General features: G+C 36.5%; 1 protein-coding gene across 13 annotated transcripts in view; it reads right to left on the bottom strand.

The window, feature by feature from the left end:
• mast4 (microtubule associated serine/threonine kinase family member 4) overlaps window positions 1–26,155 on the bottom strand; it is a 194,209-nt gene that overhangs the window by 90,396 nt on the left and 77,658 nt on the right. For 12 of the 13 annotated variants that reach the window (XM_088629312.1, XM_088629313.1, XM_088629314.1 and 9 more), the window contains one exon: window positions 6,134–6,165. In XM_088629312.1, coding sequence (XP_088485438.1) covers window positions 6,134–6,165 — 32 coding nt within the window. Of the gene's footprint in view, window positions 1–6,133; window positions 6,166–26,155 lie in introns of those variants that run through there. The other variant, XM_088629323.1, reaches the window with a different exon arrangement.

Below are 26,155 nucleotides of genomic sequence, written 5' to 3'. Positions count from 1 at the left end.
AGCCAGCAGAGGAATCCTACTCTGCTGGGCCCCTGAGCAAGGCCCTTAACCCCAGTTGGTCCAGGGGTGCCATATAAATGGCTGACCCTGCGCTCTGACCCCAAGCTTCTCTCTTCCCGTCTGTGTGCCTGTGTTTCTCATGGAGAGCAAGCTGGGGTATGCGAAAAGACAAATTCCTAATGCAAGAAATGGTATATGGCTAATAAAGTGATCTTATCTCTTATCTTACCTTACTAGCCTATCATACATCAGATGTCTACACTCAGACCCTCCCCACACAGAAAATATCAAAGCAGCTATAGATATTGTAAATACATTTCTTAAACAGTTCTGTTTGTAATATGTTCAGGGCAATCAACCAAAATGGGCTTCTGAGTTAAGCATTTATGTTTGCTGCTTGAGAGTTACATTCTGTAAATCCTAGGGCTGAATCATTTTCATTTTTTCCTAGGGAAAAAGTCAGTCTTAACTCCAGTCCCTGGATCTAAAGTTAAGAATCCCTCATGCTTGAGTGCATCTGTGCCACAGACCTAAGCACAGATGATACGTCAAGAGCCGAGTCATCTTTGCTAAGGACTTGTTCACCTGAACATAAAGAAGTTTCACTTAGTGAAGGTGTACAGTTTAAAAAATAGCAGTAAACAAAATAGCAGTAAACACAAAAGGCAATGCAGCCCACAAAGGATTACTGAATTAACAAAATGAGAACCTGAATAAGTGGCTAAGATATCCTGCTCTGTTGTTGTACAAGGAAAGTCCCTAGCATCCAGTTTGTGATAATGTATGACCATGTTTGCATTAGAAGTGTACGTGTTGCACCACACTGGCTTAGTACACTGTGTGCTCATGATGTAGGGTCTGCATAACCTGATATACCGCTTTGCAAACCTACTCAATGCACCACTGATGTTGACAGAAATGACTGAATTATGCTCTACTCCACACCTACTCCCAGTCCATCTAGAGATGATAACTTTAGGCAGTCAGGGACAGTTCTTTTCTATTAGTAGCACTTACCATGCTAACTTGTAGGCATTTAGCAGCCACATTCTTGGAGACATACTGTATGAAATAAACTGCCACACAGACATGGTAGAATATAACAGCATGCAGACAATATGCCTGTAACCCAGATCATCTCATTTTCCATAATATGGCTAAAATCAGCATGAATCAATACCGGTTATTCTAAATAGATCATTTGAGGAAAAAAAGTGTGTCTAAATCTGGTCACTTTGCTTTCTAGTACATTATCACTTAATGTATATGACAGTAGGCTCAGTTAAATTTAGGTTTCATTCCCGCAGGTTTTAAATTCAACCAGCTGAGATTATCTTTATATTCCCAGCAGTTTTTATGTGCTAGAGGTACAGATGAATTATATGCTTCTTTTTTAAAAAGTGAGGTAAAGAGAAAATTTATACATATCTAAGATGTCTTTAGTTTAAGGAGAACTGATAGCCCATAGAATATACACACTCTGGAGAAAAGATATGATATCATGCCATTTCCATGGCAACTTCAGAATAACCGATTCTGGACTTCAAAGATATGCCATTTACAAAGGAGAGTTTTGTGCTTAGGCTGGGGTCATTGTTGCCTGGAGTTAGAACCCTTCTGCCAGAGTACTTACCCATGAAGCCAACAGACAGACAACAGGAAAGACAGTAAATCATAAGAGTGTGTTAAAGTGCTCAGGCAAAAACACACTCCACTGAAAAAGGCCTGGAATGCACACGAATTGGCACTGATAGAGGATTTATAGCTGGAACCCAAACAGTCCACACAGAGTCACTTTTATAGCACGATCTAGCCCCTGAACATAAAAGGTGATATTCCCTAATTTTTCACAGGATTTCGAGGCATAGGACTGCTTCTCTTCTTCCCACCCCCACCTTTGACATTAATGAATGAAACATCTAAAAGCAGAGCTATTCCATTAATTTCACTTGCCTAAGGTGCAAGTAACCATTCAACAAAGTCACCTATCCAACTATAGGCTAAAAAACATCCAGTAATTAAATGACTGGTAGTTTAATTACAATTCTTTGCTTTCTCTTGGCCCTCTTCTAAAAGTGTCAAAAATAATATATTAAGGACAGAGCACAGCAATAGGGATGGCATCTAAAGCATGGATGAAATATATTAATGAACACTGATGTCATACACACAATATGGATTACCTGTCAACACAAAACACAATTTTGATCATTAAATATGTCATATATATGTAGATACTTTGTCTTTGTAACACCCCTTTCACATTACAACAATAAAGCTAAACATTAATATATAAGCTGGAAGATTTCACATTTTACTGCAACTCCTGACAGATCATCAGTCTCCAGACTTATCTCATGATTAAAAAGAGATTAACCTCTGCTGGTAAGCACTGTAGCAGATAAGAGACACTGCAATTAATTTACTGTGGTTTCAAATGAAGGGCCAAGGACATTATAATGAAATGTTTTGGTTGTCATTTCCTGTTTATACTGCAAGACAGACACTAATCCAAGAAATTAAATAAGACTAACATTTTCATTTCTGTACAATATAAGACAAACTAAATTAAGTTAAACGAGTTCATACATATATAGTCACTCAAATACATACTAAATTCAAGCTTTCCAGTAACTATTACATATCAACAAATTTTACTGGATTTAGTTTCGGATGACTATGTGCTATGTGGTTTCCAAAACGATTTAGACTTATTTTTACTAGTCAATGGATTTACAAGTAACAGAAAACACGTTCTATTTTGACATCCACAGAAAGTACAGTAACAGACCCTTGAGAACTATTGCCTACATTTACATCACAACTCCAGATGCTTTCTTTAGTTAATGAAAAAAAGCTAAATGAGATGCATCAACGTACCTCATATCTTTAAAATTACCTTTTAAACAGACTACCTAAAATCCCAGAGGGATAAATTGTATTAGTATGTTTTAACAATACTTACCTAAAGCATCTTGCAATAAATGCTCACTTTTGAAGCCGATGTGATACTTTGTTAGAAATGGTGAGAGTGTGTAATAAACTATATGAAGTACACTAGTGAAACCTCATGCAGATGCAACAATATGAAAATTGGATTGTATTTGTGCTGCTGTGAAATAGCCCACTGTTTTGGAGGTAAATGGTTGAACTGATAAATAATACAATTTGAAGTGGCATAAAGAGGAGTGCACTCTGAAGCTACATTTTGAACTGGCAAAGTTGATTTGGCACTACAGTAATCCCTATAGAAACTGTTTATAAACCACTATACAAACTTTCATTCATATGCAATGTAGTAAATGCTACCTGAGCAGATTTTCATTTCCCACCCTGAGCTAGGCTCTCATAAGGCATTGCTGAGATTCTTCCTTTCTAGTTTTTTTCTCAGGTAAGTAATTTGCTTTTCATTTTTTATTACATTTGTGTGTAATAAAAATTAAAAAAATTACAAGTGTGTGTTAAGTTAATAAAATACAGAATAGTATCTAATGTTTATGCTTTTGTTAACAACTCTAACAATGGAGTTACAGTACTGTACCATAAGTGAGTGTGAATGTTATTTTCTACCTCTTGTTTATGCATCAGATAATGACTTAAAGCATGTTACTAGAATTATTAACCAGGAATATTAGTTTTCATACTTAGTCTGTGTACTGTATATTAAGGTAAAGTTTGGATGTTTGAGAAAACTTTTTTGAGCTCAGGAACCAAACGGAAATTATACCATAGGGATTAATAAGAATTTCAATTATATGAGTTTTCACCTTACAAGCACTTCAAGGAATAAATTAAACTCGTTTAAAGAGGGATTAACTTGCCTTACTCTCTCTGTAAGTAAACGACTTAGTCCACAGGGAATCATTTACAAAGGGGAGGCCTTTTGGGCCGTCTTGCTTACTTGGTGACTGGTCTAATGGTCATCTAGATATTTCCTGAACCCCCCAAAGAGCCCTCTTCAACAACATGGCTTGATAGCTTGTTCTAAACCATCGGGAGCCTTTCAGTTCCCTCATTTCATGTCCTACATGTACTCCCTAAAGCATTTTCTTTCCACAGGCAATATCAGGCAATACCAAAGGCTTCACAATGCTACCCAACATCAAGATATAAATACAATGGTAAACCTTACATGTAAAGCTGACTGTATCCCCTGACAACTGCAGAAGAACATAAAGATTACAAACAAGAGGTGGCCAAGAGATCCATTTAGCCCATTCAGTAGTTACTTGCTCCAAGGATATCATCCTGCTGTTTATTGTAAAAAATAAAAAAAACGGATTATTGACTTCAGCATTCCAGGGACATAAACTAGGCCTTGGAAATAATGAGCTCAAATTGTGAAAACTATTTTTTAGATACGTTGTACCCATTATTCTCATTTTATACGAAACATGGATTTGTGTGAGGAACACCGCACTGCAAATGGCATAACAAAGCTGATTCTCAGTTTATAATCCCTCCTGCACATGAGTGAGCCAGCGCCAGACCACCAGAATGGGTAGTCAAGCATACATTCAATCACAGCCACATCTGTCACGGATAGCACCCCATTGAACACACTGCATTCCAAGCACAGTGTGACTCTAGGAGAATTTTATTTCTGCTCACTACAGGAATCATCTAAAAACTCTTAAGGACATGCCTTTTGGCCTGTGGGAAGCAAACATAATCAAGCCTAGACAGATCTTGATCGGTTTCAGGTCAGGTGAGTGCCATGAATCAGCTTAATTTTAAGCTTTGAAGGAGCTAGCGTAAGTCAAAGAGCATCCAACATTGAGCACCTGAGTCAATCATGAAAAGAAACCCCACTGCTTTCTCTAAATGGATACATGGCAATTTCTTTACAGTTACTGTATATACAGCTCAGTGAGCCTAATGCAGCTTGCCTTTATAATAACAACAAGGTTTTTACTTCAGATTCAAAGCATTTGCTCAATGTTATCCACTAAATACAAACACTTATAACTTAAAAATTATCCATTTTAGGATAACACACATTGTTTTACCAAAGTAAAACCGTCCATTAAATTTGAAAATAATTCCCAGTTTAAAATTAAAGTTTACAAAGAACCTTAATATTTCTGTTTTTCCACTGTACAAGAAACCTTACAATTTCCTTCAATTTTCAATTAACATCTGTATTTGAATAGAGTACGTACTGTGTTTGCTGTGAGTATAATTATACTTGTAATTGTCAATGTAAAGCACTTGTTTTAAACAACTAATTAATACAAGAAATAAAAATAAAACTAAATTCTAAAACGCATGATCCCCAAAATGTTAGGATACCCAGTTGACTCCAGATTTATTCATTCCTTCAATGACATAGGAACAATGCCATTGGAGGATGTCAAGTATCAGAAAGATTTACAACCAATGACAAACACTGGATAATGCGACTTGTTCGAAATATCTCATAAAAAGGTATTCAGTGTTCTAATAGCATTGCACAAAGCAAAGTCATATTTATCAATTAATTGAATTCCAGAAAGCACAAGGGTCACATTTATTCACATCTCTAAGTCTTGCGTTACAGTACAGTATATACAATAAAATTCAACAAAAAAAATGTGCAGCAACAAGGAGGTACATAGATCATGGTTAAGGTCAAATAACTCTTCAAAGACTGAAGACAAATGGACACTGACCTCCACAATTAATGGGATAGATAGAAAAGAATCCACTCAAACCTGAGTTTCCCACTCTCTACTATAGTGGTTCGTTATTAAGAAATGTAAGGCCATTGGGATGGTGAAAACTACAGTATGAGTATGAGTAGTTTGCAGCTATTAATTCAAAAGCAGACTTTGGAGATCTCCAACACAAACTGCATAAACATCTAATGAGAAATATGCCAGGTAGCCATAAAAATAGGATCCAAGCAAAAACATACCTCTTCACAAAATACAGTGATTAAAAAAAAAGCTATAAAACCACATTTCAAAACCAAAAACAATGCTGTATGATAAATATTCTGATTTAAAAAGAGCAACCGTATTTGTGCAATGTACAGAACAAGGGGGTAGTACAGGTAGAGCAATATATCTATCAGCAGTATATTGTACACAGAACAAGTCAGGAAATTAGCAAATGTGGAACAAAATGGTAGAAAACAAGCCATGTTACTTACAAACTTCCTCTTCTTGGAAGGCTCAGTTCCTTCTGTAAAAGGAAAAGAAAAGAGTATGATGTTAAACTGATGTCAAATCACTTATCTGACCAAAAAATAAACTAAAAAAGATGAATCTGTGGTCATCATTGGGTTAATCTCGCCACTTCACCTGGTTTCAGATGCCTCCATTATGCTGGAGCCACCTCACTTTCTCACTTTCTGTCTACTGTGATTATACATGCCAAGACCACAGAGCAGGCAGTGAATGACATTTGCCGAGTGACCCACGGTTCTGGAATCTGTCAAGCCTGAACCAAGTATCCCCTCAGAGACTCACACAGCCTGAGTATGGTGTCTGAGTACAAGACTGAAAACAGCATAGAAACTTCTGGCCCTCCAGGACACACGAAGTTCAACCTAATTAAAGCTATTTCCCTTCATAAATGATTGGTCCTTTTAATAGTACTTGGGCAAGTACTATTGAGTGGGCTAAATGTTGACACTTAAGTCCTTCTGAAAAGATCAATTGTATGATAAACTTTATTGATATTTATTTTTCAAATTACTTTTTATCTTTCAGGCTTCCTCTCCTTTTAGATCTTTCTGAAGAAATCCTGGTTTGAAAGTATAAAGCACACAGAAGTCAAACATTCAGAACATAGTGGATTCAAAGTTTTTTTGATCTATATCACATAAAAGTTAAGATTTTAATTTTTACACAGTTCATCGCATAACCATTCATTTTATTGAAACCTTGAATGCTCCAACTGATGATGTCTAAGGGTAAGATAAACTACCATACTTGTCAGTACGGTAAATTTAAGAGCTAAACAAGCTAAAAAGCAATTTAAATGCAATACATAGAGGAACCTCCGTTCTGAATCAACAAAAACGATGTTCTGTAAAAGCTTACATATTTTAACAAATGACAAACTTTATACAAGCATTGAATTTGTAAGCTTTTAGCCCAGGGACCTCAATATTTGAGTATCAACAACATCACTGGCAGCAATTACAGCCGTAAGACTTTTTAGGGAAAGTCTCTACCAGCTTTGCACTCCAGTTTGGTGCAATTTGTGTGTACTTCTTCCTGGCAGATTTGATCAGGTTTTCTTGGTCATCACTTATGGACAGCAGATTTCAGCTCTTTCCACATATTCCCAGCAAGACTTTGACTAGCCAACGCAAGGACATTTAATTCCTTTCTTCTTAAGTTATTCCACACTAACTTTGGCCTTGAGCTTAGGATCATTTTCCTCCAAATTTTTGTCCCAGGTTTAGGTCTGAAGCACGTTTTCTTCTAAAAACTGCCAGTGTTACGCTTCCCAGTCACCTAAGAGGAGCAAAGCTATAACAATCTTTTTGTTTTTGATTTTTTTTTTGCTGTGAATGTGTGGAGGGGGCTGATTATATAACAAATACTTTTACCTCACAGTGCCACGACTGCAATTTTTTTAGAGAAGAAGATGCAACAACTGTGTAAGAGTGTGAAGGCTTCTGCGAGGAGTCATATGTGGGGTGGATTGGGTCTGCAGCGGTCATTCTCACTTGTGCTTGAAAAGACTGTCTTTCCCCCTTTGTGAAATCGGATAAAATGTCTTTGGAGCATAAAAAGCAGGACCACCTATTAAAAAGGAAAACGTAGGCTCTGAAGTGGTATAAAACGCACAGTAATTCATCCATCTATAAACACTAAATTGCTGCAGACTCTCAGTATTGATTGGTGGGGAGGGAGGCTTTTGTGGAAGGGAAAGCCATGTGGCCCTTCAGCCGGTTACGGTGTCCAATTCAAAGCAATCAATAGGAGCTAAAATGTTTATTAGAAACTGAAGTGACAATTAGTATCGATCCCTGGGGATTTCATGGGGCTAATGTCCAAGCCAAATGCACAGTCTTTCAACTGTGTGGTTGTTTTAAAACAGTTATGAGCTATGGGGGAAAAAAAAGAAAAAAATACCATACTGCTAAACCTCATGGTTACCACCATGTAGTGGGATCTTGTCGGATCTCAGAAGCTGAGCAAGATTGGTCAGTACTGGAATGGGAGTCCTCCAAAGGAAACACTGTTTCTGCTCCGAGTGCTGTACACTAGATGGGATTCTAGTTGGCTCAGTTTGGCTCTCTTCCCTCTGGACCAGAATTTCCCAAATCAAAGTCCCTGCATAGTCACCGGGGGCACTGTGCTGTACAAGGTGCCATCCTTCAAATGGGATGTTAAACCGAGGTCCTGTTTGCTTGGCCGTTCCAGATACCATGACACTGTTTTTCAACTCAGTTCAAGCTTTATCTTCTCCTGGGTGAAATCTGTTTCCCATCACTCCAATGCAACAAAAACAAACATCACGAACAAAGTACAACAGTGTTACAGGAGATAAAAGAGTTCTTTTACATTGAGAAGGAAACTGAAGAGGGAGTGAAAGATTTCTTTATTACTGTTACACCTAGCTGCACAGAAGCCCCTCCCAGATGACAGTGTACATTCACAGTGGAGGGGGTGTGCCACACATTCCACAACACTTTTAGCCTTCTTTAAAACCACATTTGTGGAGGGCATTTAGGTTGATCTGATCTGCCCCCAATGATTTCGCCGCTTATCTTCACTTTTAATAAAAGATTGGCAGAAAAGAGTTTGAAAGGATAAGGTAGTGAACCCCGGTTTCCTGACTAAATTCTCCTGTGGGCATGAAAAATCATCCCCAGATTGAGTTGCACTTTATATATGGATAAAGTGGGTCCCTGTATGTACAAAGCACTTTGGGAACCTTTGGGATGACTATTTATCCCCCTGGGTCCATGTGGGACACAAAGCAGCAACAATATGCCTCCATGAATTCCTCCCGTCTTGTGTGATACCTTTTGCCTCACCCCATGTAAGCCCCATCTCTTCCAGTTTAGTCTCCTGACTCCTGTGTTGTGGGTTTTGGTTTGTGGTTTCTGGTTTTTCTACTTTTCTCAGCTGGAGTCCATATTAGAGCAACCGTGGAATTCTGGGAAACAACATGCATTTTCTGCTTGTTGATATCGACACCAATCTGTTTTGCATGTACAGTATGCTGTGTTGGAGGGGAGTATGAATTGAGGTTTGGGCTGAAAAGGCACTACATAAACACAGCTAATAAAATGAGCCAAGAACACTGACTTTTTGGGGATGTTCAAAATGAATCTAAAATAAAAAGATACCGCGGAACACAGAGTCTTTCCACTTCTTGCTTTTTGTGTTTTCATAAAAACATTTTTATTATTATGGTAAAGGTATTTAAAAAGCCATTCTTATATATTTTAATGAATAATTATTTTATTATAATATAATTCTAATAATTTTTATGATTCTGAAGTACTTTTTGAAGGTTAAATGTCAGATTCATTTGTTGTAATATCTTCCTTGATACAAGTGCAACCCTTGTCAAAGGAAAAATTATCAGACCTCATAACAATGCTAGACCTTAAATATTTTACACGAGGGTATAGCCAGTTTATCATTCACTAACTGCGTAAAGTATGGGGTTGTATTACATTGGTGTGTGGATTGTTGAGTCTTCTTCAGACACACCTGAAGCTTGTGTTTTTGCTCTCTTTCAGTCTGGAATTAACAATTACTTGTATGTTTCCACCCAGAGCACACTGAAGCAACTCCCCACTCGAACCTCTCTTTAAAAATACAATCTACAATTGAGAAAGTACAATGTTTGACAAGTAAAATTAACAACTTTAGGTTTATGCAAAATTAATTTTATACTGACACTGAGTATAGCTTTAATTTGATTTTAGTAGGTTGATTTGTTAATCTTGAAAACCTTTTATGTTAAACCTGCAGTTATGTCTTAAAATTACCACATAAAAAATACAGTGCAATCATACACTTTCAGCTGTTCAGAGCACACCAAGAGGGTTTTTTTTTCTAAGCATTACCAAGAATTTTTACTTGATGTATTACACCATTAATAGCAGCAATATCAATAATTGCAATTATAACTGCATACAGTATAATACCGATGTTAGCCCAATAGAGGGCAATATTTAAGCTCTTCAGTAAAACTTTTACTAAAAGGTGTTCCTAATAAAAAAATCTAATAGAAACATAGAACATGGGACCTACATCCACAAGGAATGGGGTTTTGAATTTATCTGCTTAAAAAAATACTTGTTTTAAAACTCTTCATTCTAAAGAGAATCCCAATTTAAACAATTTAAGAGTGAATCCAAAAATAGCTTAATTAAAATGGTAAAATTAAAAGTTTTACTGAAAGTAAACAGATCAAAGGGGGTTTTTTGTGGGGAAGCAAAATGTTACATTCCAGTTTTCTTTTTGTATTTTGCTTTAAAATGTTATACAATAAACTATAATCACAAAAAGTTGCCTTCCAAATTGCAAATAGTTTGGAAAATGATCATTTGACATTAAATGTTTCTGGAAATCCAAATAAAGTACGTAATATTATATTGATCGATACTGTATACTTGAGCCCCTTATATACTGTTAATGGGTTAACAGCTGGTACTGTCAGTGGTTTCCAAGTATATACCCAGCTCTCGGTCTCTCTCCTCTTCCATTAACTTCATGTCTGGCACCACCTGCTGGTTTCCACTGGAATGGGGCAGCATTCAATAATGAAAACTAACTGCATTTCAGATTGTGCACTTACTGAGGTGATGTGATTAATATAAACTGGGGACGTTCAAAATTCCATTTTCTAAGCAAACAGGCCAAAAGGATTTATAAACGTAGTTCCCAAAGCAGCAGTATTCTGTCCCAAAAGCCCTCTCCAGCATCTGGTGTGGAAATTAGTTTGAGAAAAATTTTCACACACTATAAAACTGAATATCCATCTGTAGTGTAACCTTCAAGAGATATATTCACTTGTATTGTGGAATATAAAATAGAACCAATACTATTAGTGATTTCATCCAATTACAGTAAATTTTCTGAAATGAATAGAATAATCTTGACTTGTTAGCAAACAGAGCCTATGGGGCAAAGTGACAGTACCTGGATGTGTGGTATTATAACCCCAAGTTAAGTTTCCTTAGTCAGCCTTTTGAAAATCAGTTAAATTAAAATAGAGCCATGGTAAAACTGAAAAAAAGGATTACAATCTAAGAGACCTGTGTAATTGTGGAACCCTCTAAGAGCAAGACTCCATTCAAGGTTCACTTGCAATTGAACGCGTTTAGATGCAGCTCACTTCTCACAAAGAAAATCCATTCAAACCTCAACTTGGTTGTGTTGGGGTCACACTGCACTTTTGCAAACACTTAGCTTTCTTGCCATTTACCAGAACAGAATATGTCGTCAAAAATACTCACATTGGAATCACAGTGCGACCTGCAGTTCTCTTTGGTTACCTATGGTGTTTGTGCTGCTTACATCGATCATTAACTAGGTGTACAATGTAATTTCTCTGAGAAGTGTGGTCTTCCTGGAGGAAAATCATGAGCTACTTTTATAGAAGGTTCACAGAAAGGCACTGTTACAGAGGCATGGTCATTTTGTGTTGTCTTCCTAGTACAATTGCTCAGATTATCCTTTACTGTGCAATTACGTGTGCCATTTTGTACATCCAAAATTAATTAGGTTGTTAGAATTCTCTAAATTCACTTGTTGTAAATGGGGACTTGTAATTGTTATTGTGATCACAATCACTAATGCTATTTATTGTAGCTATCATTTGAAAAAGTCTGTGTTGCCAGTGATTGACAATGGGAAAAACACTACTATTGTGCTTGTTCAAACACATCACTTCCACAGCCATGATGCTTGTTTTGTGTGGCTCCTTCCCAACAGAAACACAATAATGGCTACACATTGCAAAAACAAATGACGAACACCAAACAGGAATACATCCCCAATAAACATAAACCATTTTAAGGGATCTTGGCCCATTTCTGATGCAACCCTCTTGGCTGTTGGAGGTTTCACATATACTGTAGCTGTAAACAACACTTCAATTTGGATCGTGCTGAAAAAAACAACTACGAAAAAGAAAATGGTGTAACCCTGCTATTACAAAAGAAAACTTCATCTGGACCCCAGGCAACATTTTATTTATTATTACAATTTAACAAAAGAAATGGAAGCTTTTTTTAAGTGTTGATCTTTTGTCCAATTCAACATCAAGGAATATATTCCTGAATTATAACCTAACATATAACCTTATATTCTACAGTACGTGTCCTCGTCTTGAATCTTTATGAAGAGTGCACTACAGGAGGTGTTTCCAATTAAAACAGCAAGCGTAGGTAGACGAACAGTTGCGTGACACCAGAAAATTGCCTTTTTGTTATCTACCTTTTAGATTGGATGAACTAATGAGAAAAGAGTGATTTTATTCAGCAGTGGTAGGCTGTTATTCACCCTCTTTGTGTATTCAGGGTCACACTGTATCACCTGAGCAAGCTGCCACTGACAGGAGTCTAGCAGATGGACTTAAGCCATGAAGTACTTTATCATCCATGTGTCTATGCTATGAGTAATGAGGCCCAAAGATGAAGCAAGTGCATATAGACTGAAGCTGTCATATCTTTGCAACAGAAAGTCATTAGTGGTTAGGGTCGCTGTCTTGTTGTTTCCAGTCCTTATAAATGAAGCATTAACTAAATACAAGGCATGGGAACACAAAGTCACCATGGGAAATTAACAAGCTTAATGACCATTTTTCACAAACTCCACATTTTCAGAAAACAAAACTTAGCCACGTTCTTCCTGGGGTGGCAAAATTAAAGAGAACCCTTATGCTGTCACATAAAACTCAATTTACTGAAAGCCAAAAAATCTGTTATAGGAAAACATTTTGGTTTAAGCTAGAAATCAAAGCAGGTTAATGCATGAAATATGAAGTAATAATTAATAATAATAATTGCTTACACTTATATAGCGCTTTTTCTGGACACTCCACTCAAAGCACTTTACAGGTAATGGGGACTCCCCTCCACCACTCCCCTCCACCACCACCAATGTGTAGCATCCACCTGGATGATGCGACGGCAGCCATAGTGCGCCAGAACGCTCACCACACATCAGCTATCCGTGGGGAGGAGAGCAGAGTAATGTAGCCAATTCATAGATGGGGATTATTAGAAGGCCATGATTGGTAAGGACCAATGGGAAATTTGGCCAGGATGCCGGGGTTACACCCCTACTCTTTTCGAGAAACACCCTGGGATTTTTAATGACCACAGAGAGTCAGGACCTCGGTTTTACGTCTCATCCGAAGGACGGCGCCTGTTTACAGTATAGTGTCCCCGTCACTACACTGGGGCATTAGGACCCACATGAGCTGCAGAGTGAGCGCCCCCTGCTGGCCCCCCTAACGCCTCTTCCAGCAGCAACCTTAGTTTTTCCCAGGAGGTCTCCCATCCAGGTACTGACCAGGCTCACACCTGCTTAGCTTCAGTGGGTTGCCAGTTGTGAGTTGCAGGGTGATATGGCTGCGTACTGAAGAAACCAAACACATATCACAGTCGAGTACATTTACAGCTTGGGTGTACAGATATAAATTGAATGCATAGTCCCTGGAATCACTGGATTAGTCAAATGTGAAGGAGATCCATTTGACAGGAACTCAAATCATGTCATTTTCATGCCTTGCCAACTCTGCATGTCAAAAGAAAACAATTCATAAACTAAAAGAAGGGTTTTTGAAAAACATCTTAGAGCTGGAAAGAAAAATAAGATGAAATAAGGTGTATTTCACATCTATTTTTGCATCACATTTTTTTAAAATTTAAAATCCGGTATAAGTGTACCAATTTCATAGTTTACACTGAGATACCAAAGGCTGTATGCAAAGGATGTTCATGACAACATACTGAAAGGCACCTCAATTTGCAAAAATAAACTTGAGTGAAATAATTTTATTACTACTCTGAGTGCATGTGTTTCAGATTGAAGTGCATACCATAAAGATAGATAAGAAGTGGATTTTCATTACTTTTGTGTGGCATAAACTCCACATTTTCCATAAATAAAAGCAGAATTTCATCTAAAGGCGATGATTGACAAAACCTCAGTGGAATTCAATGCAGACAATTGTATGCAGATTAGCAGGGTTTTTCATGTAAAATACTACTCTGGACCTACAAAAGATATCAATAAAGGCTGCCAGATTAAAGATATCTACTTCAGCGTCTATACCAATTTTAAAGGCTATAAAACACTTTTCCTGTAGTTGTTTTTCCAGCTTATTTTTATAGCAAAACAGCAGGAAAGCTTGAAAACTATTTTCAGAAGACAGCGGTTTCTTCTATGAGACTAACCTCTACAGGGTGTAAATATTCTGCAGTATTGTATACTAGATTTTGGCTTCCAGCCTGCTGTAAAGGCTGGACTGCTGTGGCAACTGTTTCAGCCATATTTCCACCATGAGAGTTGCTTTGTGTCACTAAATGACCTCCAAGGTAGAGTCCCTAAGCCCCAAGTCATGTCATCAAAGAGGCAGAAATGTCTGTTAAAAGGCCCACTCTGCAGGATTTATTAATAATTCTGCTTTATTTCTTGTTTTCTTATCTATCTAAAGAGGAAGAAGTGTACCTTGAATGAATTAGCAAAATGCTGAGTGGCCAAAAAGAACACAGCATCCCTTTGAAAACCATCATCCTCTATCCTTTCTTCATTTCTACCACTCAGGTAAAGAGACATCTCTGAGCCGCGCTTCATCTAAAATATTCACAAGAATAAAGGAACATCAAAGGCCGATTTTTTGCCACACATCTAGCTCTAAATCGATGTGCAGCAAGCAGACACTCACCAGGCTTAGCTGTCTAAAACAAGACAACCATACGATAAAATACAAACCAGCATGGACTTAGTCTAAAAAGTTTGAATTATGTGTTTTAATAAGAGTTTTAATAAAACATTTAAACCTAATGTTTTGGCCATGTATAAGAAAGTTTCTTAGCTACCCTTTAAAACAAACGGTGATGATTCAGAGTACTATTCCAAAGACCTTAAAACTGAAGTTTAATTTCATTTTCTAATGAGAAGATTTTAAACCTGATTTTAGACCTTTCAAAAGCAACAACCAGAATGGCAGAACACCGTTAATGCCGTTTATACAGAACACTTTAATTCTGTTATTTCTTTGCTCCTGAAAATACCGTAATACATCACTGAAGTATAAATAAATCACTGTAATAGTATGTGCCAGTGTTCACTATCAACAATCTGAATTCAGAAAACAACTACTGTACATCAGAAAGATACAGGGGAAGCCTTTTCAATCAGATTATCTAGCCAAGCGATGCCGGGTGTGCGCTGTCAAAGACATATTAATGTACAAATGTAAATGAAAATCTGCAACATTATATTAACAGGATAGACTTACACAAGATAAAGGCAAAGCAATGCTTCCCCTGAAAATGAGAAACCTCCCTCTGAAATCAAACTGCCAGTCATTTCCTTGTATGTTTATCACTACAATGACATACATTAATAATAATGACAGCACCTAAACAAGGATATGGCAACAAGGTACAATATGTTTTTTCTCAATCTAAGCACATTGTGGTCCACAAGCTTTAACCAGAGGGGCACTAAACATGTGGTTTGGTATCATGTTATTATTTTCAAATATTTTATTTATATTTGAGTAGAAGTAAAATCTTCAATTACCTACTCTACTCTTATCGCTGGGACATCCTTATTATTATATAGAATATAAATAAAATATATAAAATCTGTAAATATGTAAGAAATAATTATTGCCTTTGAAAAGAACATGTAAAAATGGAAAATATCAAATGCAAAAACAAACAATAATGGAACTCATTTCTTGTGCGAGAAGTTAAGACTTTCAGGCAACAGTGACAAACGTACTGAAAGGTCTTTTGAGCTGAAGTACATTGAGGCTTAAAAATAGAATCACTTCTTTTAAAAAACCACCAGCAAACCAGTTTAGATCAAAGAAAAACAGCTTAAATCCCAAGAGACTAAATACATCTCACACAACTGAAATGTTCAAGAACACATTTTGCATTCCTGTTATTTTAAAATGATTTCTGCAGCTACCTGATATTGTCATGCAATGCAGCCTAAGTATAATAATTTTCATGGATTAACAGTTGACTAGAATCATTATAAAGTTATTTTACTAAATATAGTATTATACTTAATAATACATACATTTTTATTATAAATTAGTTTTGAAAAATATATTCTAACCTACAGTAAATCTTCACATGTCCTAAAATTCTTGTTCAAGTACCATATTTTTTAAAAATAATATAGTTCAAATCACTGCAACCTCTGCTGAAGTAATTATTACAACAAGCATAACATATTAAAAGTTTGTACTTTCCATTTAAATTGAGATTAGATTATGAATACTGGTAACATGAAGAAATGGCCCGTCCTTCACAGAAGCAGCACAAAGGACTGTGCTTCACATGAGCAACTATCAGAGACAAGGCTGCTTTTCCAAACAGCATCCCTAGAGACCACCATGACTAACAATTTGCATTAGGATTGCCAAAGACGTCTGTTCATGGAAGAATCCCAAGAATTCCATTCCCGGATCATCAGGGGATCAAGAGAAGATCAAAGATCATTTAGTGAACACACTACATTTTAACATTTTTACATGTTCATTTTAACGATCACCTAACATACCCTGAAGTAGGAACTGTTTTTTAAAGTCAAATTACACTGATGATGTGTAATTTAATAATGATATGCTTACATTAAAGGGTAAAATATAAATCAATCTTAGACAAATTCCCAGCACCATCATATTTCTTCAACCAAAATTAACAGTAGAGGACATTCATTTTAAATGAAACTTTTTTTTTTCTACTGCCTCTTCATTCATTTACATGGGGAGAATTTTCTTAATGCTTCCTTTTTTAATGTACAGGTATTAGACATACAGTAAGCCTAAAACATACTGTACAGAAACTGTAATTCATGGATTATACCATTAGAGAGGGATATTGACAGTGACTGCTGTACTCAAGATGGACCACACATACTAAATAAGCAAACACACGCAGCCAATCATCTGGTCTTAACTAAGAGGTGTCTTGCCTAATAGAGTAAGGTTATGTCAATATTTATGCCACAAAAGAATTACATCATTGTAAAAGTCCATTTATGCAATGGCATTCATGAGTTAAAACGTTGTTTATTCAGTTTTTAATATTTGTAGGGATAGTAAGCGCTATGAATACATATTTTTCTGTCCCTATATGCATAAACTGCATAAAGATGTATAAGTAACTGGAAAAAAACATTGGTGTTTATTCTTCTTGAAATGTAATCATTTCTCTGTGACAGATGGGGGAAAAAAAAACTCTGTGTCAGCCGCTAAGGGCAGCAGTGAATAAGGCTCTGGAGCTGTAACGGGAAATTATGGGTTCAAATCCCAGGTGCAGTACCTCTCTTATACCCTTGAACAAGGTACTTTACTCAGACTACTCCAGTAAAACACCCTGCTGTATAAACGCACACTTGTAATTGTATAGTAGGTATTCATTGCAAATGAACTTGTCTGGTTAAATAAAGGTACATATATAATTCTAATCGGGCAGTGAAGTGAGCCTCACTGAAAGATTGTGCGATGGCACCAAGATCAATACCACACGTGATCTTCATAACATGTGATGTGGGATTTATAGACTGTAAATCCAAGCCTAGACATGCATTTTATCTGCCCCATCAATGGGACCTCTAATAAATTTCTTCAAAACGGACAATCCACAGTGTGTGGCTTGAAGCTGACAATGAAAAGACGCAACACTAATGATTTTATTTGCATCATCTTCAGCAGAGCAGAGTCATTGTCAAATGTCCTTCTTTTTCAAATTACTTTTTACATTGAGTGAATGTGGGAATCCTGTGGGGGGGGGGAAACCTTCATACACAAGACATTTTCCTTTTGTTTTATTCTAAAAGCCATTACATTACTCCCTAAATGGCTACATCAATGGGCTTCAGCAAAGATTTATAAAAGTCTTTTAACTGATACGGACAACAACAAAATGTTTGATTCCTATTTTCTTTTCTTCCCTGTTCTTATGCCTATGGATGCATGCTCCCAGAAAGTCTAACCATCCTGTTCATGGCTTACTATGCTGTCGGTGCAATAGTAGTAGAATTAATAGCAAGTACGACGCATTCAATAAAGACAGGTTGGCAGTTTAAATTGGTTTGAGCTGGTTGAACGAACAAAGCTCTTCTTCAATGGATACAAGCCAACTGTGGTTACCAAACAGTATGTCACCAATTGTGCCAAACCCCAAAACACCCCCTGTACTTGCTGATTTTTGCTATTATTTGAAGGTATTTAGTAAATAAACTGAATTGGAGATTAAAAAAAAGGTTGCAGAGGAGAAAAATAAGTCAGTGGGAGTAATTGGCCCTTTAACCTGCACAAAGCAGATGGGATCCTGACGTTTCATTGCATCCTTGGAGACTGCAGTAACCCTATTATCGGCACCGTGCCCTAAGCGTGTGTAGAGTGTGGGGGCTCTGGTGAATGATGTATGTTCAGACTATCCCCTGGCAAGTTTTAAACCTGTGACCTTTTGGTACAAATTATGCCCCCTGCTCCCTACGCTACTCACTCAGAGCCTAAAGAAATGGGAACTAGGGGCCTCTTCAGCTAGATGAGTACAAGTAGTTTCAAAAATAATAAAAGTTAATCCGAAAAACAAACCATTCAGCATCTGTATCACTTATAAGGCTTCCCTTTAGTGATAACCTTTGAAGTCATGGTGTGGGTCACACAATTAAAAGACTATTCAAAACAAAAGCCTTTCATCCCCCCCGGGGTTGCTTGCTATATTGGGTAAAAAGAAGACAAATTCAGTGACAACAAACATAGGCACCTCAGAAACCCAAAATGTAACCTTGACTAAAACATGACCTTTTTGCAATTTATAACAGACAGGGCAATATTGCACATGAAATGAAAGATTCTGCTTTGCTTCTTCCATTGTTGTTTGTGTATTAAGAAGGATATGTTCAGAGAACCACTGTCTTCAGTATCCGAAGATTTATTCAGCCGTGGGTAGCACCTGTGAAATGAATAATTTATCGCAGGCTACTCTTCGGAATGATCTCGATCTGTCTAATGTCTCTTAGCCCCGGTTCACAGCAGAGCCAAAGCAGTGTATGGGTACTGTCTTGTAAAGAGTTCACAGCCTTAAAGGCAAAAGAAAATTATCAGAAATGAACTCAACTTTATTTCTATTCTCTCCCACAGTGTCCTATTATTTCAACTACACACAGACCGAAAGAAAAATAATTTTATCTGCTGATGGGAAATAGAAAATCGATACATTGCAGGAGCACACATGCATGGTACTTCTGAATTCTTCATGTCCTGTTTTTCAAAGCTTTAGACATCATTTTCCAGTTAGAAACCATTCTAGGGAAGCATTGGAAATGCTTCACTGAACTTCTTCTGGCACCGAATATCTTGATTTTCTTTTTACATGTTAGCCAGTCAAAATTACAGGGACACAATTTTACTGAAATGCAAGTAGGAAAGGAAGGAGCAGCATAAAAAAACTGTTTTATGTGAAAGTTTATTAACCTTCTCAACATTGTGGAAGAATCTCAATTTCCAGGGGAATTTGACTCATTGTTCCTAGAAAACTGGTTGATATACACATGTACAGTAGTGTGTATACAGTACAGTATGTGCATATATGATAGATACAAAAAAGTAAGTAACTCTTTCCTCACGGTTTTATTCTTTTCATGCTTGGAAATCCAAAATCTTTCATTCTTCACAATCGTCTTATGTGCAAATTGTCAAAAGAAAGTGAATAATGAATTATCCTTGCTATAGGCAGCAATCAGCAGCTACTGCACACAATGTTAAAACTGTGCCATTCTATGGTTATCCATTGAAAGCTAATCATTACCCAAGGTGTATTTATCTTTTCCTATCTTAGCTTTTCTGTGAGACCTATCCCACTACACTACTACTGTATGCGACTTACTGTAAATTCTTTGTCAAAACCCAACTTTCTTTTTTCTATTTTTACTTAATTTGATATCCATATAATAATAATAATAATAATAATAATAATTGCTCACACTTATATAGCGCTTTTCTGGACACTCCACTCCAAGGGCTTTACAGGTAATGGGGACTCCCCTCCACCACCACCAATGTGCAGCATCCACCTGGATGATGCGACGGCACCCATAGTGCGCCACAACGCTCACCACACATCAGCTATCAGTGGGGAGGAGAGCAGAGTAATGAAGCCAATTAATAGAGGGGGATTGTTAGGAGGCCATGATTGATAAAGGCCAATGGGAAATTTGGCCAGGCCCCTACTCTTTTCGAGAAACGCCCTGGGATTTTTAATGACCACAGAGAGTCAAGACCTCGGTTTTACGTCTCATCCGAAGGACGGCGCCTGTTTACAGTATAGTGTCCCCGTCACTACACTGGGGCATTAGGACCCACATGAGCCTCAGGGTGAGCGCTCCCTGCTGGCCCCACTAACACCTCTTCCAGCAGCTACCTTAGTTTTTCCCAGGAGGTCTCCCATCCAGGTACCGACCAGGCTCACACCTGCTTAGCTTCAGTGGGTTGCCAGTTGTGAGTTGCAGGGTGACATATAGTAACATATTCAGGATTGTCATGTGGGGGAAAACCTTTATCCATGAGACATGTTCCTTTTGTTTGTTTTATTCATAGTGCATAACATAAATCGCATTCCCTCACAAACATTAAAAACTGAAGCTTTAACTTCACAACATTCTCATATCCGCCTCATTCTAGATGCACATGCGCACAGAACAAACTAGCAAAATGTCCCATTCAAATGTTTATTTGTGGAGATTAAAGGGAGAATAAAATGTTTTGACCAAAAAAGGGCATTCCTCAGTGAAGTGTTTGTTGCTGTGCTGTCTTTTTAACATTTAAAGGTAAAGACATGAACAAGATGTTTTGCTTATTTGTTAATTGAGGAGTGCAAACATCTGGAATGATGGGAAAATACAGCAGATGATAAAACTCAACACAAAAAATACTTGTGTTGCAATACCATTATCCACACAAAAAATAAATTAATTAATTATATATATATAACATAAGTTATAAAATCCCTGAAACATTTATGGACACCAAGCAACCAGTTAAATAGAAAATAGTTTTTCAATGTTAGAACTTAAAACTGCTGCCCTGATGACTTCAGAAGATCAAATTGGTCAAATATGAGTTTACACCAGATAGATTAAACAGAAACCAAGTGCCATCTTAATATTTTAACAAAATGCAACCTATATTTATGAATTTTCATATCTGCATGCATATATATATATTTTAGGCTGCAGAATAACACGTAATATGTTTATTCCATGCTGAAAAGAAAAGAAAGAAAACACACCGTTTCGGCCATGGAGCCTCCTTCGGGTGTGAGGAAGGCTCCAGAGCTGAAACGTGTTTTCTTTCTTCTCTTTTCAGCATGGAATAAACCTATTACTTGTTCCTTTGCAGCAACCCACCTGAACTATACAGTATATTTTAGGTCCATATTTTTCATATCTATTTTTGTTAAAACAAGTCAATTTCTACAGTTCATGAGAATCTTAAACAAAATATTAAATTGAGGGGTTAAATTTAGGAACTGAGGGGGACAATTCAGTTTGAAGTCATTCACACTGTATCTGCTTTGAAACTGAGAGTAGAAAGCAATGTATTCCTTGTCTATTGTAATACATGTAAAAAACTCCAACTGTATTCACACAGAAAAAAAAAAGAAAGCAAATTTAAGATGCCAGACACAAGCACTCTTGTATTGATTTTTGTATTTTCTACGGAGGATAAGGTGATCTCAATGGTAAACTGCACTATTACTGTGGAGACGGTTCTTTGATACAATATGCCACCAGTTTAACATTTCACCTGATGAAAGGTTACTGTCTGTGACATATATATCAATGAGCCACTTACAGAATCCCAGGATGATTAATCCTTATTTTTACTCCCAACAATGGATTCTTCAGCAGGAGTTCCTTCCCTATCAGTGGTTATGCTCCACATTTCTAAAAGCCAGGTGTAGCTATTTGATTTCCAGGCAGGTAATTTATCCTCCTCGAAGCAAGAGTAAAAGAAAATATATAGCTGAAGAACAAAATGGAAACCTAAATGAGCAGAAAAATAACTCACGGGAAGAAAACAAGTGAACTGATTTAATTTTTAAGTGTCATAAAGATTAATTAGATCCAAAATTAGACATACTTTAAAGGACTCTGATAATGTTAGGTTTCATTTCAGTTGACTATCTACAGATTGTTGGCTTTTAGCTGAGTGGCATTCCTTACAATAAAAATCAAAATACCCATTTGAATTGGAAACACTAAATATATTGAGAAATTATAGAATGCAGTATATAAACGTTAATATTAAATGTATGAGATGATGCACATTTTTGCCTTTTTACAATGGCATCTATTTAAAAACAATTTTCAAAATCATTTTTTTCTAAATCAATTACAGTCATTCAAAATCAAATCTTCCATTACTGTCTTAAAACATTTCATACTTTGGAAGACATCGCTCTAACTGCTGCACTTTTGCTATACTGTACAGTATTACATATATTAAATGTAGGTTAACTTAACATTAATGGAAAATAAACCTAGAAAAATGTACTGTAGGATAATATTGTATACTGTAGGAAGGTGAAACATTCTAGCTGTTAGTATTTTGCATTTAAATTCTGAGTTCTAAAAGTATTTCTCTCAGGTTTTCCCATTAAAAATCAATATTAGTGAAGTACATCAAATTCACCATGCATCTCAACTTGATTTTTTCAATATTAATATAACACTGATTACAAATTGCCTCCAGATTAAAAAGTATGAACAGTAACGTATACAGTACAATTTCAATTAGGACATAAAGAAAACAGTATATACATTTTCCTATGATGTACACCATTTCACCACGTGAAAGTGTCATTTACATTACACCATATTTTTAAGAATAGCACCAGCCAAACCACTTGTAATGGCTAACCTAGGTACTGTACCTAGAAAGCAAAGCTGTACAATTTTGCACCAAATACAATGGCGATTCATACTGTTCTCGATAGTTAGGGCTCAACATTCACTCAACGCTACAGGAAGACAGTTGGACTGTTTTATATCTGGTATAGGTGTAAAGGGGGATGAACTTGATTTGCTAAGGCTTTGTGTCCAATTCCCCTTGGGTGTGTGTTAAATGTAGAAGGATAATGAACTGCTCTAGAAATATAAACTTTTGAGTCAATAACATACTGTACAACAATGGAAATCTATATCAGTGGCTCCTTTTGGGAGAACTGTAATAATGGCAATAATAACCCACACAAAGAGTATAGAGGAGAGAGCACTACATCCCAATTTTCTTTTGACACTAAAATTGGTTTTGACCCTGCATGTCACTAAATCTTAGCATTCTCTCTTCTACTCTATTTGATACAACTAGTCTCTGGAAGCACTACCACACACACACACTTTAAAGAAATACACCACAGCTATATGTAGAATGGGAAAGCTCAGTGAATATTCTCTTTCCAAAGCAGTAGGCAAAAATGTCTCCCTGCATTAAAATAAGCTCTGTTATTCAGAAGCAAAATTTACAACTGTTGCTTTTTTCATATAATATTCTTAAAGGATCAGCTCTTACGTGTATTAAGATATTCACTGGAGTTATTCAACTGGTTTCCCTTTGGGCTTTTAGGTTTCAATATTCAGTGTGATATACTAATGCCCGTAAGGAAGCAATAAAGGAGAAATATTTAACAGTAACTTAAGCTCAGGAGATAGTGTATGGACCTTCAATGAGCTATTTCTCTTCTACAACAAACTTTAAAATGTAAAGGGGTGGGGTTTGTTTATATTCAGCACAGTATCATGCTGTGTGGCATGGCGTGTAACTGTTAGACCAAACAGAAGGACTAATGATAGTGGTAAGAGTCTGATACCAAAGTCTTCTGCACAGGCAAATAGTATCTCAGGAGTAACAAGAGCAGCTAGACACTTCTGCACATACTGTACTTCTCTACAGAACAAATTAAAACAATATGGGAAAATCTTTTAAAAAGGACGGTGTTTATACAAGATTATCCAAACCTTTTGATATATAATATATCTCTGTTAAACTGTTACAGAAATTAAGACTAATCTTTCATTTGTGGTGAATAAAAATCATTCGTTTTAAGACAAGTCACTAATAATTGTCAAAATTAATTTAAAAATGTAAGATTGTTCTTATCTGAAATGCAACTGACTAGACCTCTTCAATACTCTGTATAAGTGATTTTTATCATTGTACCTCCCACCATTTTATCTTAAAAGGATATCCTCATTTCTTCAGTGAAAAGAAATGCTGTGGTACACGTGTGTACAGTATGCATCTGTCATACTTCTAGCTCTAAAATGTAAAATACTTGAGAATGCGGGCTTCGTTTCTCCCAATTCTGTTACTTTAATTAGGCTTTGCCTTATTCATAAACTTACATTAATTTATATTCCCACTCACAGGATTTTAACTCCTGCCTAAAGCCCCTTTATCTCATGCATTTCAATTTGATTATGCCAGTCTAACAGCCTGATACCAAAGTCTGCTGCATAAGGCAAACAATCCCTCCAGAGTACAGGTAAGGGCAGCTAGACACTCTTTGCATATACTGTACATCCCTGCAGAACAATACTGATACTCCTGTGTTTTCTTCTTCCAGAATGCATTTATGTACATAGCAATTGGATTTATTCCTCAGTAAATTTCTTCAACACTTGAGAAAGGGCAGAACTTGTCACATCTTTAAAAAAAGAGGAGAAACGGGGGATATGAAAGCAGTGAATTCCCAAGATGGCTTTGATTTACTTTAGTTTTGCACTGCATGTGCCATTGCTGCCAGATGTCTTAAAACCCATCCAATTACCATCAAAACTGCAACTGCTCCATTAGCCAGAGGAGTTCCTGAACAGTCTCTGTAGGCATGGTGTACTCCAGCTCTTGGTTACACACAACAGTCCTGCTATAGATTTTCAGACAAACTGTTGAACGGAGGCATGGGGACTACAGAAAGTATCCAGAGATCTAGTTGTTGCTCACCTCGCTGATAAATGGCAGTTTTCCCCTGATTAGAATATTATAAGAGCACTATTAAGTACATTTTTTTTGTAACGATCTGTTTTAGAGGATATTCATCATTTTGGAAGCAATGATCCTATAAGAAAAGTTACCTGCCCTCTATAAAAATTCTCTCGTGTCTTTTTCTTAGTAAGAGGAACTAACCATACAGAAAAAAACAACTATGCAGGCCACAAATTACCTCATAACTCATCAGCCTCTATTTAGTATCAAAATGATGTACCCATGCAGGCACCATGATTAAGAAATTACTTTTGCCACAGCTATTTTTTTAATATCTGTTATAACAGAAAATACATTTGTCAATACACTATTGCGGTTGCAAGTAATGAAATTGATAAAGATGTGCCAAAAACTGGGGGTATTTTTACACAGTTTCCTCTGCTAAAACAAGACTTAAAATGTCAACAGTATATTCTAAAAAGCTATTAGAACAATAAATCAAATTCAATTACATTTTCATTTTCCTGTTTAGAACATCAATGAAAACATGTTCCATGCTGCCCATAATTGTAACAGTAAACCACCTGAGAATTCTAGTGTGCTTATTTCTGAAACTTTAATTATACATCTTATATCATGCAAAAATCTATTTATATTAATTAAGCTTCAGCAAAAAAGTACTGGATCTAACAGCTAGGTTAATACTAATCCTTAATGCTAGAGACTCTCCAGAGTGTGTCTGATGTGGAGCTATGCCAGTTGTACAGGAAATGCCACTGATTTCAAAAGAAAGGACAACTTTAAAGGCAAAGCAATGAATGCAAATAAACTTTTCTTTCTTGAAGTGAGTGTGTATGCTACAGGTTTTAGCCACAGTGAAATAATTGCATTAATAAAAGCATTTGATCAAATCCCCATGCATCTTTAAGATCAGGAAGTTTTTCTCCCACTGTTACAATCTTCTGTCTTAGTGTTTATTAAAATATTTCAGACTCTGATA

This window comes from Lepisosteus platostomus, chromosome 4 (assembly GCF_059453375.1).
Source record: "Lepisosteus platostomus isolate fLepPlt1 chromosome 4, fLepPlt1.hap1, whole genome shotgun sequence".
NCBI classification, from domain to species: domain Eukaryota; kingdom Metazoa; phylum Chordata; class Actinopteri; order Semionotiformes; family Lepisosteidae; genus Lepisosteus; species Lepisosteus platostomus.
The sequence above is the reverse complement of the archived record's forward strand: the minus strand, read 5'-3'. Positions and strand labels throughout refer to the sequence as shown.